Source organism: Phalaenopsis equestris, unplaced genomic scaffold (genome assembly GCF_001263595.1).
Source record: "Phalaenopsis equestris unplaced genomic scaffold, ASM126359v1 Scaffold000002, whole genome shotgun sequence".
NCBI classification, from domain to species: domain Eukaryota; kingdom Viridiplantae; phylum Streptophyta; class Magnoliopsida; order Asparagales; family Orchidaceae; genus Phalaenopsis; species Phalaenopsis equestris.
This window is the reverse complement of record NW_018164444.1, coordinates 15151054-15165638: the sequence shown is the minus strand read 5'-3', so window position 1 is coordinate 15165638 and position 14585 is coordinate 15151054. Positions and strand designations below refer to the sequence as shown.

At 32.9% G+C, this 14585-nt stretch overlaps 2 protein-coding genes across 3 annotated transcripts in view; both read right to left on the bottom strand.

The window, feature by feature from the left end:
* Window positions 1-191, bottom strand: part of LOC110031930 — a 4297-nt gene extending 4106 nt beyond the window's left edge. The window contains exon 1 of the mRNA XM_020735416.1: window positions 141-191. Within this exon, the coding sequence (XP_020591075.1) occupies window positions 141-191 (51 nt within the window). The remainder of the gene's footprint in view (window positions 1-140) is intronic.
* Window positions 192-3842: 3651 nt separating this feature from the next.
* LOC110026077 (GTPase-activating protein gyp7-like) lies at window positions 3843-13937 on the bottom strand. Of its 2 annotated transcripts, none has more exons than XM_020726875.1 (5): window positions 13663-13937; window positions 12475-12610; window positions 12317-12366; window positions 5860-5913; window positions 3843-5396 (listed from the first exon to the last, which is right to left on the bottom strand). In XM_020726875.1, exons 1-5 carry the CDS (start codon window positions 13785-13787, stop codon window positions 4193-4195), a joined length of 1569 nt encoding a protein of 522 aa, XP_020582534.1. In that variant the 5' UTR covers window positions 13788-13937; the 3' UTR covers window positions 3843-4192. The 2 variants fall into 2 exon arrangements, with proteins under 2 accessions (XP_020582534.1, XP_020582525.1); XM_020726866.1 differs by lacking the exon at window positions 13663-13937 and adding an exon at window positions 12967-13522.
* Between the last annotated feature and the right edge of the window lie 648 nt (window positions 13938-14585).

Below are 14585 nucleotides of genomic sequence, written 5' to 3'. Positions count from 1 at the left end.
GGGGGGGGCCCTCGCGGAGCCGATCAAGAAGAGGCCGATTTTCTTCCCTCTTCAATAGCTCGTCCAACTGTCCCCCTAGAAAACCGGCCACCGCTTCTTCGGAGCTAGGCGACGATTGCTCAGGTGTCTCCCCGCCGAACCTCACGAGAAAGTGATGCGATCTCGAGAAACGCGTCAACTGTGTCTTCCATCTCCGGCGAGGGATCATCGCAGTTAACGTGAGCGGCCGGAGGTGGGGAAGAGAGATTGGATTCATGCCTCCTTCGTTCTTTTCGGCTGAAGACCCCGAAAGGAAAATATCGGGGAAACTTTTCTCTTATTTATTTATTTATTTATTTTGGAATTTCATATTCTTTAATATCAATTAAAAACAGACCAAACCCCTAAATCTCATGAATTTATGTTCCAATGGGGATTTGAGAGCTGAAGGATTTGAAGTTCATTTTTTAATTAATATTCATTTATTTCTTCTTTTAAGGATGTATTATTCCTTGAAGGTCTATTATAATATAACTAATTTAAAAAATAAATATATTTTATTTTATTTTTTATTTTTTTTTATCTTTTTTCTTTGTGTAGGATCGTAGAGTCATCATGTTTGCAGTCTCAACGTAATTAACAACTTTTTATAAGAGGATAAACATACCCTTGCTCGTTACGTGCATTAATCGTTGTAGTTTGTAGTATCTTCATTATTATTTCATAGGATTGTCAGTTATACCTTGTTCTTTAATTATAATTATTATATGACATCTTTATATGATTCTATTTTTACTCATAATGAAGTAACCAACTACTTAAATGTATTGATGAAATTTTTTGCATATTTGAATTGATCCTACAATTATGATATTATATTTTCTTGCACTCTACTAGTATGAAATTGCATATGAATTCCTGTCATATTACCAACCTGTGTAAAATAACATACTTCTTATTTATGTGGAAAATGTTGGATATGTTTGTGTGTAATTGTATGTAAGTCGGTAAAACTTTTTTAGATATGGGCTAGTTGGGCTGACGGACCCACAAAGTGACAACTGTACAGGAAATTGTCTGGTTACTTTAGGTTGATATTGACCTTTCTCGATTTCAATGTAGGTCGGTAAAACCCTTTTAGATCTGGGTTATCTGGGCTGACGGGCCCACAGAGTGACAACTTTACAAGAAATTGTAGGGTTACTTTAGATTGACATTGTCCTTCCCGATTTCAATGTATCTGTTAAAACTGACTGCATATATAAGTATAAATGAAAGTTAAATGATAATAAACTTAATTGGGAATAATTGCATGTTTTCATATGATAAGCATAATTGATATTTACCCCTCTTGTCGTCTTACAGTGTTACATATATAATAGTGATTCGTCATTACTTATTGTCCATATTGCATGCCTCACCTCTTGTTATTTATGTTTTGATAAATAGTTGTTACTTATTGAGTTTGTTTGTCAAACTCATTCTTTGATTTTTTTTTTTTTTTTGTTTTTTTTTTTTTTTTTTTTTATTCAGCTATCGGTACAATCGTCGCCACCAGAGCAAACTTTTCAGTTCTAGTTTCCCAGTTTTGATATTTTTTCTTAGTATTTGCTTTGTTTATTGTATTTTTTTCTTTGTTGGGTCTGGGCAGTTGTTCCACGTTATTATTTCTATTTTGATTTTGCTAGTTTTCTATTTTTAGTATAGTTGTATCAGTGAACTTTTTAGTATTAATAAAATTTATTTCTCTTTTTTAATTTGTATGCAAAGTCTTTTTTTGAGAATATAAAATAGGTTCATTTCCTTTTATTATATTTTGCATTGTCAGAGTATGCCGTCTTCCGGACCTGATTGTGATATGTATGTAAATTTCTCTTTATCCTTGAATTCAAAAAATTGGAGATACAAGATTTAGGGTTTGTTTGGCACAGCTTATTTAGTGTGGTGGTTTTTGAAAACGCACCTAGTCTGTTTTAGTAGCAGCTTGTGTGTTTTCAAAACACTGAAAACAGTGTTTTCACACCGCACATATCTAGGTGTTGTGACAACTTTCTGGTTGTGGTATGACTTTTCCAAAAAAATAAAAAAGTTGTGATAGCCACCACACCTAACTTATCAGCATATTATTTTTAATCAACTTATCAGCAGATTATTCAATAAACTGTAGTTGCCCCAAACAGACCTTTAGTTGTGTGAACTTTGCTTATTCCTATAAAAACACAGCTCCCCATGATTCTTCTCGTCGTGCCCACACCCCCTTATTAAATAGCCAAAATTACTGAAAGATGCTATTAATCATTGTAAAAGTAGGTATTTTTATTCAACAATTATCTTAAACTTTCTCCATAATTGTTAGGAGGGCACATTATCAAATTAAGATTAAAACAAGTACTAAAATAACAAATTAAGCCCCATAAAATAAGATTTTTTTTTCTTTTAAGCCCTATAAAATAAGAGATAAAGTTAAGTGAATTAAAAAAAATCATAATTCAAATAAAATTATAACTAAATCTAAAATGAAGATGATTAATTAAATGGTGAATGGATAAATAATTAGTACATAATAAATAAACAAATAAAGTGATCTAATTAGCAAAATCACTCGACTCACAAATATTGGGGGCAACCATGATATGTAGGAGTCAATTTAGTGTTGACTATCAACACTTATAAAAAATGTTACAAAATAAAAAGTCTACTGATATTATAACTTAAATAAAACTGATTGTGACCCTCATTTTCCCAAAAAAATAAAAAAAAATTAGTGTTGACTATCAACCCTTAAAAAAAATGTTACGAAAAAAGAAGTCTACTGATATTATAACTTAAATAAAACTAATTGTGACCCTCATTTTCCCAAAAAAATAAAAAAAACTACGATCTCTCATATTGAGTTCATCAAAATAGTAATTTAAGTGACTTTGTACTAATCCCCTTAACTCATTTGGATAGAGACTTTTAAGATTAAACATAAAGTAGTACTACTTGAGAATGTCACAATCTAGGATGAGGTTGCAAATTATACAAGTAATTAAGCAATTTTCCTTCAATAGGGGATCAATATGAATAATTTTCATTACCATTTTCTTAAAACTTAAAAGGTTAATATCATATATTGGTATAATCATATATCTTCTAAAATAAAAGTATATATATGTCCCATACTATCCCATGGAGTTTGCCACCAATGAATTACAATTTTCTTAAAACTTAAAAGGTTAATATCATAGATTGGTATAATCATATATCTTCTTAAATAAAAGCATATATATGTCCCATACTATCCCATGGAGTTTGCCACCAATGATGATATTCATCAACAAAGGCTGAGGTAGAAGAGCCTACTGAGTTCATGATTGCCTTGACAACTATATTGTCTCTCCAAATGAATTGATTTGAGTCCATTTGTGCCAAGATTTTGCCGACTATAGCCTAAATAGTTAACATCATTAACAATTGAGATCACATCCTTCTACAATCAAATCATTACCAAACAATATTAAAAGTTTTGCAATTGAGTCCACTCCCTTAACCAATCTGAACTCATGCTAAATCAGGCCGCATGCAACAATTTTTCAATAGAAGCCGATGATAATTGGATGATGACAATGATGATGATCAATGAGAGCATTGATAACTGCGGAACACAATTTTGACAGGTCAATTAAAATATAATTTTGAAAAAAAAAATATCACTACTTAAACACGATCTAACACAAACCAATGAAAACTTCTCGTAATTCTTTTATATGAATCAACTCATCTCTCATGAAAGAGTTCTGAAATGGAAGCAGCAAGAAAAAATGAAATACTACAGAATCTGATCTCCATTTCAACAAAAACTAAGAAAAACTGAGCAATGATTTAACCATTCTGAATTTGATTTGAGGTTTTTACATTGAGATTTTCATAAACCCATCAGAACATGACCATGAAAATGCCAAATAATTTGCTCATTTTCAAACTTTCCACACTAAATCCTAAAAACAATGTATTGCCATTTAACTAACATTTCTCCTCAAAAAAGAACAATAATAGTCTCATCTAATTCAATAACTTTAGTTTTTTAAACTGCTAAAAAACTTTTTAACAGCAAGAGTAAAGAGCCAATCAGAACTTACTGAGCATCAAAAATCTCCATTAGATCTCTGGCGGCTCCAACAATGAGAGAATGAAAAATGAAGCATCATTCATTCTTCCTCCAGTAATTAGATCAGACCTTGTCATGAAGGGTTACTACCAGATCATGGGCATCATCCAACAGCTTCCAAACATCAAGCTGCCCTGCCATGCTGTTACACTCTCTCATGATCTCATCCATGCTGCTATACCTCTCTATGATCAGCTTCCTCCTCCGCAACACACAGGCGGCGATAGCGTAGAGCAAAAGATTGTCGGTAGGCGGCGCTCTCAGCCTAATCCTTCCCCAAGCCGACCTCCCTATCCCGGCTCGTATTGCCGCCTGGTCCGCCCACATCACCTCCCACAAGCAAACGGTTTGCTCGAATGTGAGCTCCCTTCGAAACAGCACCACCACCATCCTGTACACAAAGAAACAATCCTCTGCCTGGAGTTTCTCAAGGTGGCTGTAAAATTGTGCGTCCTTCGATCGGATTATCCGAGACACAATCGCCAATTGCCTCCTTATCCCGACTTCGTCGAGCCGGAAGTTGTGCCGGGCCTTCCTCATGAACCCAACGAAACACCAAAAGGCATCATGATCGTCGTCCATCACCGTCAGAATCGGGGATAAGAGATCGCTCATACCTTGACAGTAGCCAATCTCGGGGTCGTAGACGGCGTATGCCTCAAGCACTGCGACAAGACGAGCGGCATGGTAGATCATGGAGGGTTCGAGGTGACTGTAATCCTTTAAATTTACGGATTCGGCGGATTTGTTAGCTACCTCTTCTGAGACCGCAGCTTGGGTGGGGGCGTAGATAATCCATTCAGCATTTGCTCGGATGGCATCAAGTCGAATGATGCGCTGCCATGTCGTGAAATCTTCGACAGTTCGAATGGAAGTATCGTGCGAGATTGAACCACTAGGGGCGAGTTTGTGATCGGGCTCTACAACACCTTGCAGTTCTTCGACGGAGGATTCGGAATCTGATGAATCTGTTTCAGCTTGGAAGGCATCAAAATGATAGATACCGGTGTGTTCTTCATCTTCGTCCGCTTCATCCAAATTGCAGGAGGCGGAATCAGGGGTCTTGTCGTAGACTGGTCTGTCCCCATGATTCCTTTCCATGAAAAGTGAGAGCCTTGGAGAATCATCGTCACAGCTTCTGGGAGACTGAGGATCCTCATCAGGTATCACCTCATTCAATAATTCATCTATAGTCAACAAAGAATTCCCCTGATATGAATGATTTGCTAACATGCAGCACCGGCGTCTCAGATTTTCGTATTCTCTCCTGCGAGATGTGTTAAAGGTGGGATATTTGTATAGAAAAATGCAGAAATGGGAGCAAGTTATTGTATCAACTTACTGAATATGAATTGTTAAGGGTACTATATGAGGCCATGTATTTAGGGAAATTTATATACATGCCATACCACACAGTTCATATGTATTTACATATCTAACAGCTAAATTTTAATATTTAAATTTATAGCACATTGGCATTAAAAAACTAAGCATGAAAATGTGTATTTCACTTTAAAAAATTAGTAATGGTGATATTTTTTTATGTGATGTTAAAGACTTGAGCGATAAGCATGTAAATAATAAAATTTGTGTTTTATATATAACTATATGTGAATCGAATGGCATGTTAATTTCCCATATAGGAAAGAAATTTTGCCCCAATAACCAGACAAATATCATCTCTTTGGAAAGATAATAATGGAGAAAAAACAGGGATCCAGTCCAAGCACCTTTTCTGCAGTTTCACCACGTTTCTTTCCAGCTCTGAACTGTTCAGATCATACCTGCATTGCAAAAGAAACAAGACTCACAATAGTGAGATCACTGTAGAAGGACCTATGAATAAGTTAAAATATTGTATATTGTTAACCAAATAACAATAAAACAGCTACTTGACCTCCTAATTTTGACAAAAAGTCGTGTAATGTACTTTATTAATTTTGTGAATATATCAATAGCCTTGTCCCAATTTCAAATGATCCAGTGATTGAATTATTCTTTTTTCTTCATTCCTAGTAAGAAATGAATTTAGTTATAATTCCTGTGATGATTCTTCTTCTTGAATAGAATTCAGCTCATTTTAATTTTCTAGTTGCATATGGATATTAAACTCAGTGCCAATGCTTCTATTTTGTGTACAAGAAAAACATATGTCTCATCATCACTAGCCTTGCCCCTAGTATATTGTGTCAGTTTTATAAACCCTTGTTTTCCATTATTCTCCATTCTCTTCCATCAAATGTTACATGAAGTGTTAAAATTAATTTAGCAAATGTTTTTACACAACTATAAAAAATGCTTTCTGTTCAGCATTTTTCTCAATCCTTTGATTTAAAATATATCTTTCATATTGATGTATCTTCTAAATTTACTTGTATGTCCCCAAATGAAATAATTCTATTTTCCCCTATCTTAAAAACATATCTACTGCCACATACATCTAATATAATCATCTCAATCTATTCTTCGTAGTCTTGTCACATACGTTTTAGCACTTTTCTATCAAGCTCCCCAAGATTAAGAATGTAGATAATGGTTTTGAAAAGAGCAAAATTATTTTAGTTACCTTTCTCCATTTAAAGTATTTTGGACCAAGATTTAAAACGGTGAAATCAACATCTAAAACATTTTGCCTTAGCGAGATAAAGCAAAATTCTCAAGCAGATCAAAGCTTAAGCATCAAACTAAAAATAAAAACTTATAAAAGTAAAAACAATTCATAAATATACCATAAATCATTGATAGATTTACTTTTTCATCATCATAAATCACAAAATCACACAATAAAAAAAAATCTCAATCTTAAATATTAATCTAAAGTGAAAGCTGCCTTCAAATTTTATTTAAATCTTATTTTAATTATGATCAAACAAAGATCAACCATCATTCAAACTAATTTGAACATAATCTAGCCTTCTTCGAAACATGAATGAAAACAGTTTGTTCATATGACTATTTGAATCTTACTCGAACCATATTTGAACCTTCAAACGAAGTTTGATCATAAACTGAATAAGATTTGAATATATGTTCTAACAATGATAAAGCTGCACGTGTTTGTACACATGCACTAAAACATGTTTTAAAAATCATTGGAGCTGCATGCCTCAAAAGTCTCTAGAAAAAAGCATACGCCTCACTAGGGACAATAAGCCATAAGTCTTGAGGCATCTTTTGTGAGGCATCTACGGAAGTTTGTCTGATAATGTATGCCTCAAACAATTTTTTAAACTATATTTTGGACAAGCCTATAATGAATAGATAAGAGAATAAGTTATGATGAATATGTTATCAATTGTGGATATATCCATAATGAATACTGAAAAAAAACAAGATATGTTCTATCCTAATGTGATTTCCTAGAGCAAAGGTGGTTGATGTGCTTTGGTATAGACTTAGGCTATTTTAATACATGGTTGATCTCAACTTCAAGTTCAAAGTGTTGTGGTTCAATTTAATGCTCATTATTTTGAACTTCCTATCCATAAGTATATTAATGTTCACACTTCTAAAATTAAGACTATTTATGGTGCTGGATGAGAACTAGGATCGCTTTACCAAAATATCTGGTTTAGATTCACAAAAATTAGGCTTATGCAAAAATTTAATAGTGGCTTTTAATTATTGAAAGGTAGCTTAAAGTACGAAACTTGCAGTTCACCTTATTCTTCAGAAAAGGCTCAGCTGCTCTTCTCTACAGCACCCATTAGAAGCAGCAGATGGGCAAGAGTTTCAGGTTCCAAAATTTCAAGCGGTGCATTCTCTACTTCAAGAGCGATTTTTCATGTAACAACAACAACAACAACAAACATTTATCCCACTAAGTGGGGTCTGCTACTTGAATCCTTTTTCTCCATTGGGTCCCATTGAGTGTGATATTTTCATAAAATTTTAATAAATTATGATCATTTTTATACATCACGCCCAAGTCTTTTAGGCCCACCTAATATGCAACAAAAAACAAAAAACCCGCTAAACCTCCCCAAGATGAGTTACGTCATCAAAAATGGCAAAAAAAATTTGAGTTTGTCTTCCTAAATTTGATCAAAATCTAGAATAGTGAAAAAGAAGTCTTTACATCCACAATAAAATGTTATTCATGCCAAAAATTGGCATATATGTCTTAAAATTCTCATATTTATAGGTGAATGAAATAATATACTAAAATAAACAGCCAAACAGAAAAAAAACTAGTAAATGCTAATAAATTGCAAATAAATACAAGATGCACACAAAATAAAAAATTTAACAAAATGCTTACAAATTGCTAACAAACAACTAATAGTTTACCGATAAGGTTAATAGCAGTGACTAAAATATTCAAATAATGAAATAAAAATATAAATAACTAAAATACCTGCAATAATAAAAAAATATAAAACAATGACTAGCTTTTTCTTTTGTTGATTATATATGCTTTCAACTTACCAAAATTGTAAATTTTACTTGGTTGTAATACATGTATCATATTTGGGATCTGATGCAAGTAGGCCTCTAAAATCAGTGCTTAAAAAAAACATTTATATATTCCTTCTTTTACTCTTTGGGAAATTAAAAATTGGACAATATTAAATCAAACAATATAAGTCATACAAAATCAAAGTGCTAAAGCATGTCCAAGAACTTACTGTCATTTGAGGAGAAACCTCTAAAACAGATATTGTACATACAGACTATGCAAAGATATAATCTAACATACGAATATACGATGCTGAAAAGAATAACAATAATGCAACTATATCAAACTAAAATTAGTAATGACTTAAGAAATTACATATGTAGAATGAAGTAAAAGTACAAATCAATACCATACACAGATGCCTAAAGAGAGTAATTCAGGTTTAATTTTGCATATGTTTCATTTTCCAATGACCAAAAAATCTCAAGTTCAGCAATACATGTGGTGGATGCACAAAATTAAGCATAAGGTCAAGCACACAAACAAAAAATTTAAATTTATAGAACAACTCTTTGCTTTAGAATAAAATAGGAAACCGTCAAAATCCATACAAACAATAATTTAGAACTTTCTAATGGAAATCCCACAGCAAAATTTAAGTGCATAAAACAATCAAACGACTAATCAGAAATCACCCCACAAAAGTAAAAAAGTAAATTGTAAAAAGTTGAAAATTATCAATCACACAAGAATACACAGCTAAATTAGATATTAGAAAATAAAAAAAGTAACAACATAACAATACAGGCCTGACTTTGGTGTGGGGTGATTCCCCTGTAAACTATTGTTTTCAATTGCACCATGCCACAATAATCACATCCAAAAAGCACTCGAGCGGAAAAAAAAAAGTAATAAAATCGTAATATCAATGAAGTTATTTTTCATAAGCCTTGGAAACCTTATTTATAAATATGGATCTCTTTAAAATCAAAGGATAAGATAGAATGGGTCCTCAATTCAAATCTCATAGATAAACATCTCAAAAAGAATTACAACTCATAAGTAGTCAGAATCGTGAGACAAATCAGGTTGCAAGCATAAATTAAAGTGTTTGAATCTCAGGGTTTGTAGCTCAACAAGTCACATGTAGCAGCTAAAATACCTGGATAGCCAGAAACTATAATTTTATAAACTATAGACAGGAATAAAGTATTAAAGAGCCACGCATCACAACGCGAATAACATAAGTGGCACAATGCTAGGCGAAGATAAGATTCAAACTACCAAAATAGAAAATTCATCCGAGTCAACAATAGGAACTGAACCAGATAAGGGGAGGGGAAAGAGACTAAGAACATCAAAGAGCATACTTTGTTCTTATAGGCATCATTATAGGTATGACAAAACTAAAACTAAAACCTGAAATATATATATATATATATATATTAAAATAAAATTAACTAAGTAAAAATAAAAAGCAATTTTTCTGTTTACTATTCTCAACACACACAGTTCAGACTGTGAGATTTGCATCACAACTGCTTGATTTAAATCAATTAAAATATCTCCTATATTTTTAAAACATAACAACAAAAGGCAAGATATACACAATTACCAAAGACAATCCTTTGGATTATCTTCAAAGAATATTTTTGTTTTTCTATTCTCCAGAACCATGTCTAGAGATAAATCATATAATTTTCAAGCTTTAAGAAGTTTTATAAATCAATTATTTTACAGATTCTAAATACCACTATCTGATAGAATTTATCTAACATAACAAAAAATTCAGAATTTTTATTTGATTGGAAACCAATTTAAAAATGAACAAATTTTAAAAAGAATCAACTTAATGAGTTAAATTAGGGTTAGGATCGCAATTAGAAAAAAAAATATTTATGATCTTAAACACCCTTAATAGGGGTGTTTAATTAAAATTTAATTTTTAATTAAATGCTCTCAATATTAAAATAATTTTATATAATTAAATTTAAATATTTAAGTAAATTAAAAAATGAATAATAGTATCAGATAAAATTACTTTTGTTAATATGGGATAATTTTTTTAAGCTCCTATCTACGAATTTCTAAATAAACCCTTCTCATAATATGGCCAATATTAAATTAAAATTTAAATAAAATAAAAATATAATGAGTGAGAGAAATAATAAAAATTTAAGAGTGAATTATGCAGGCACATAAGACATTTAAATTATCTTTTAGAATAAATTAAGCAAAATATATAATGAGCTAGATAGAGTTAGCTTAGCTACATAATAAGTTAATTCTTTTTTGGCTTTTGCTCGATTTGAGTTTTTCCTGTAACTGCATGCTTGTGTAATTATTAACTTTTATATTAAATTAATATTTTTTAATATAATTCAACATGCTCAAATTCAAATTTGGAGCTTCTCTATTAACTGATTCAGCTACTCAATTAGTATAAACAAACTAATAAGAAATTATTTGGGATTTAAGAAAAAAATTTAACATATATGGAAAAATTTAGCTTGAGTGAGAGCCAAAAAAAGAATGACATAATATGTAACTACGTTGATTACGGCTCACTATATGCTCTGCTCAATTAAAGCTTAAAACATAATTTAAATGTCATATTTTTCTAACATGATTCACTCATAAATTTACTAATTCTCTCACATATTGTATTTTTATTTATTTAAATTTTAAATTAATTTTGGCCAAATTATGAAAATGAGCTTATTCAGAAATTATTTGATATGAGCTTAACAAAAATTATCCCATACTAACAAAAAAAAATTACTTTCATATTAGTATTCATTTTTTAGTTTACTTAAATTTAAAAATTTAAATATGAAGATAAAAAATTATTTTAATACTAAATGCCCTTACTAAAGGTGTTTGATTATTTTTTTTTTAATTAAAACGACCCTATTAATGGTGTGAATAAAAAATTATTTTAATACTAAATGCCCTGTTTGATTATTTTTTTTTAATTAAAACGACCCTATTAATGGTGTGTAGTCTCCTATATAATTTTTTTTAATAGTGGTTTTCAACCTAATTTAATTAATTGATCGATTCCATTTTAAAATTTGTCCTCTAAAAATAAAAAATAATAATAATAACTTTGGCCAATTTTAATTTGAAATGTTGGGGAAGCAAGGCGGAGGGTTTAATTATCACATCCAACCATCTTTTTTCTATTATTTTCAATTAATAAGTTCTATGCCATCTCATACCAAGGAGTTCCTCATTGTCATTCACCGACTCTTATTAACATGGCTAAACAGTAAATAGCTTATGCCTATTTGAAGAATAAACAATTTGCCTAAACAGTTATGCAAATAAATATCGAGAACCGATCCTCTGATTCAATTGATATATTAACATAAATAATCTAACTTTGCATCATGCTGAAACAAATACAGAATTTTGCATAAAGTATCCAGAGATTCAACCCATTATAACATGAACAGAGATTTTATGTGATAGAGGCTCAAGTTAGTATACCTCATAAAGCATAGTAGTTGTAGATTTGAAAGATAAGATAGCAAATCGATTAACGGTTAACATATTCAACTAAGAAAAGACACATTGACATTCATCTTAAATTTAATGACTTAAGCACTCAAGATTTGGACCAACAGAACCAGATTTCAGATGGCGGCTTTTAGAAAAAAAAAACTATGAAAATTCAAAATAAATCATGTTCAAGTTGGTCTTATCAAGATATCCATTAAAGTAAAATCAGAGGTGCAGAATCCTGAAAAAATACTGTAGTCTGAGTGAAAGTTTGAAATACATACACTCCAAGGAGGAAAGGCCAAACTTCAGATCTGATGCTTGGATCAATTCCCTAAACCAAAAAGGATAAATATTGGCTCAAAATGAAGCTGAAATCAAAGTAAACAGAATTAACAGGACAAATTATTCAAAAAATAGCCATAGAACCAAAAGTACTCACCCCACTTCTGACTTTCTTAAGGAATTTGTAGCCGCCGTCTCGAAGTTTCCCTTCAGGTGTAAAGAGGCTGCTCCAATAACGATGAGAAAGAACTCTTTTTCTTTTCCTCCGAGACCATGGTGATTTAAGGCTGCCTCTGATAGAAAAACAACAATCTTATAAGACAATAGCATAAGAAAACAAGTGCAATAGGGTTCACGCAATAAACTACATAGAGACAGAAATTGAATTCAGCTAAATTTAGAATAAAAATGATAGGATTCCAATATTGTGTCAAAGCTATTTACCATAGAGATCAATATGCTAAAACCTATGAGCAACAAGAACCTACCTATGAAAGTGTAAAATAATGTGATAGGAATGTAAAGATGGATTCAAAGGGGTCTAGCCTTTAAAAGTACAAGAAGCACATGTGATGAGATCAAAAAGAAAGGAAAACGAAGAAAAGATTACATAAAAAAATTATACCAGGCTGATAAAAATCAGAATTACATGGGAAAAGCGAATTGGCACAGATTTTGCTCCATGTATTGTGAACTTTTAACCATAGGCTTTGATTTTTCCTCGCATCGAATGAGAGGATTGGAGAGAAAGTAACTGCAACCCAACTGAAGAATTATTTTGCCGGGTAGTGAAAGGACGATTTCAGCAGTCCAAAATAAAGCAAGGCACGGCGCCATGAGAGCGTTCAGTAAAGCTACATATGTCATTTTTGTGATAATTCATGGCAACCCAGTCTACGCTCGTGTGGGATGAGACGCTAACAATGTTAAAAATAAAGAACACGACAGAACAACACACTCCAAAACCAAGTCAAGGGTTCTACATAAAAGGCCATATAGCAGGCGAAGAGCTCAGCTGCATAGCTTAAAGCGGAATCTAAAGATGAGAACACTGACACTCGTAACTGTATCAACTCGAAAGCATCATAAAGACGGCTTAGATCTGTACAATAGAAATAATCGAAAAAGAACAACAAGATTGACAGAAGCGAAGAGGATTAGTCAGCGATTCAGTCTTTTCCGATTCGCCATATCATGATCGCCAAATGGAGAGCTGGAGAAAAGTACCGAACAAAAAATAAGAAAAATTTGGGACAAATCTAACAAATAGTACCTTCTCTTTAAAAGAAAAAAAAGTCACAGAGTAAGCGAAACAGGACAATGGATTGAGAGAAGGGGAACTCACCGATCGGGAACAGGAGAGGAGGCAACGATAAGAAGCGATCGCAAATGGATCCACGACGACGTGGGAGATGATGAGGTTGGTGGATTTGAGGAAGAGGATGTGCTAGATCTTCTCAGAGCTTTCATCTATAATCTACCCCGCCCCCCGTCCCCCCGGTCCCCACTCTGCCGAAAGGAAAAAAGAATCCCTCAATTCCGGGATTTCTTTTTCCCGATTTCTTTACCTCCGCGACGATACCACGAATGTGGCGGCGAGGGCGATTCCGGCCATCGCCGTCACTGTCAAAGTTCACTGCCACAGCCACTCCGACATGCCACCGGCTCCCTCCCACCGCCGCAGTTCCCCAGCTCCCCCCAACGCAGCCAGTCAAACGCTCCGACCAGCCACAAACCACCATCGACTTCACGCAACCGTCCCCTCCACCTCAGTCCCTCACCAGCGCTCTCCTACCGCCGGCGATGGTAGGGATTTGGTCGATCGGGCCTGCACGCGTGTTGCACCATGTGGAGTGTTGACAAGGTAGAAGACGACGACTCTCTCTCTCTATCTCTCTCTCTCTCTCAAGAAAGGTAGCTGGAGCCAATATGTCATGTGACATACTTTAAAATCCAATATCCGTTTACAGAATACAAGATAAAGAATGATATGACTTTTGGTAACGAAGATAGGTCATTTAACGGGTCAGTCTCGTGTCAATTGACCCAACTTGAACCTGATTTCAGTTTTGATTTCAGCTATGATCTAAAACATATATATTTACATATCAAACCCCTAAACTCTACTATTTACATGTTAACAATCCAAAATTTATCCATCTCACAAATTTTAGACAGGGTGGAAGCTGAAAAAGAGAGATGCAATGTGAGACTGTAAATCTTAGATGGGTAAAAGTTTTACGAGGTTAACATGTAAACATTACATGA

Coding starts and splice junctions, on each gene's coding strand:
- LOC110026077 (XM_020726866.1), bottom strand. CDS start 13,184: ATGACATATGTAGCTTTACTGAACGCTCTCATGGCGCCGTGCCTTGCT. Junction 5,914..12,316: donor TGGCCTTTCCTCCTTGGAGT/GTATGTATTTCA, acceptor TTTGCAATGCAG/GTATGATCTGAACAGTTCAG. Junction 5,397..5,859: donor GTGGTGAAACTGCAGAAAAG/GTGCTTGGACTG, acceptor CACATCTCGCAG/GAGAGAATACGAAAATCTGA.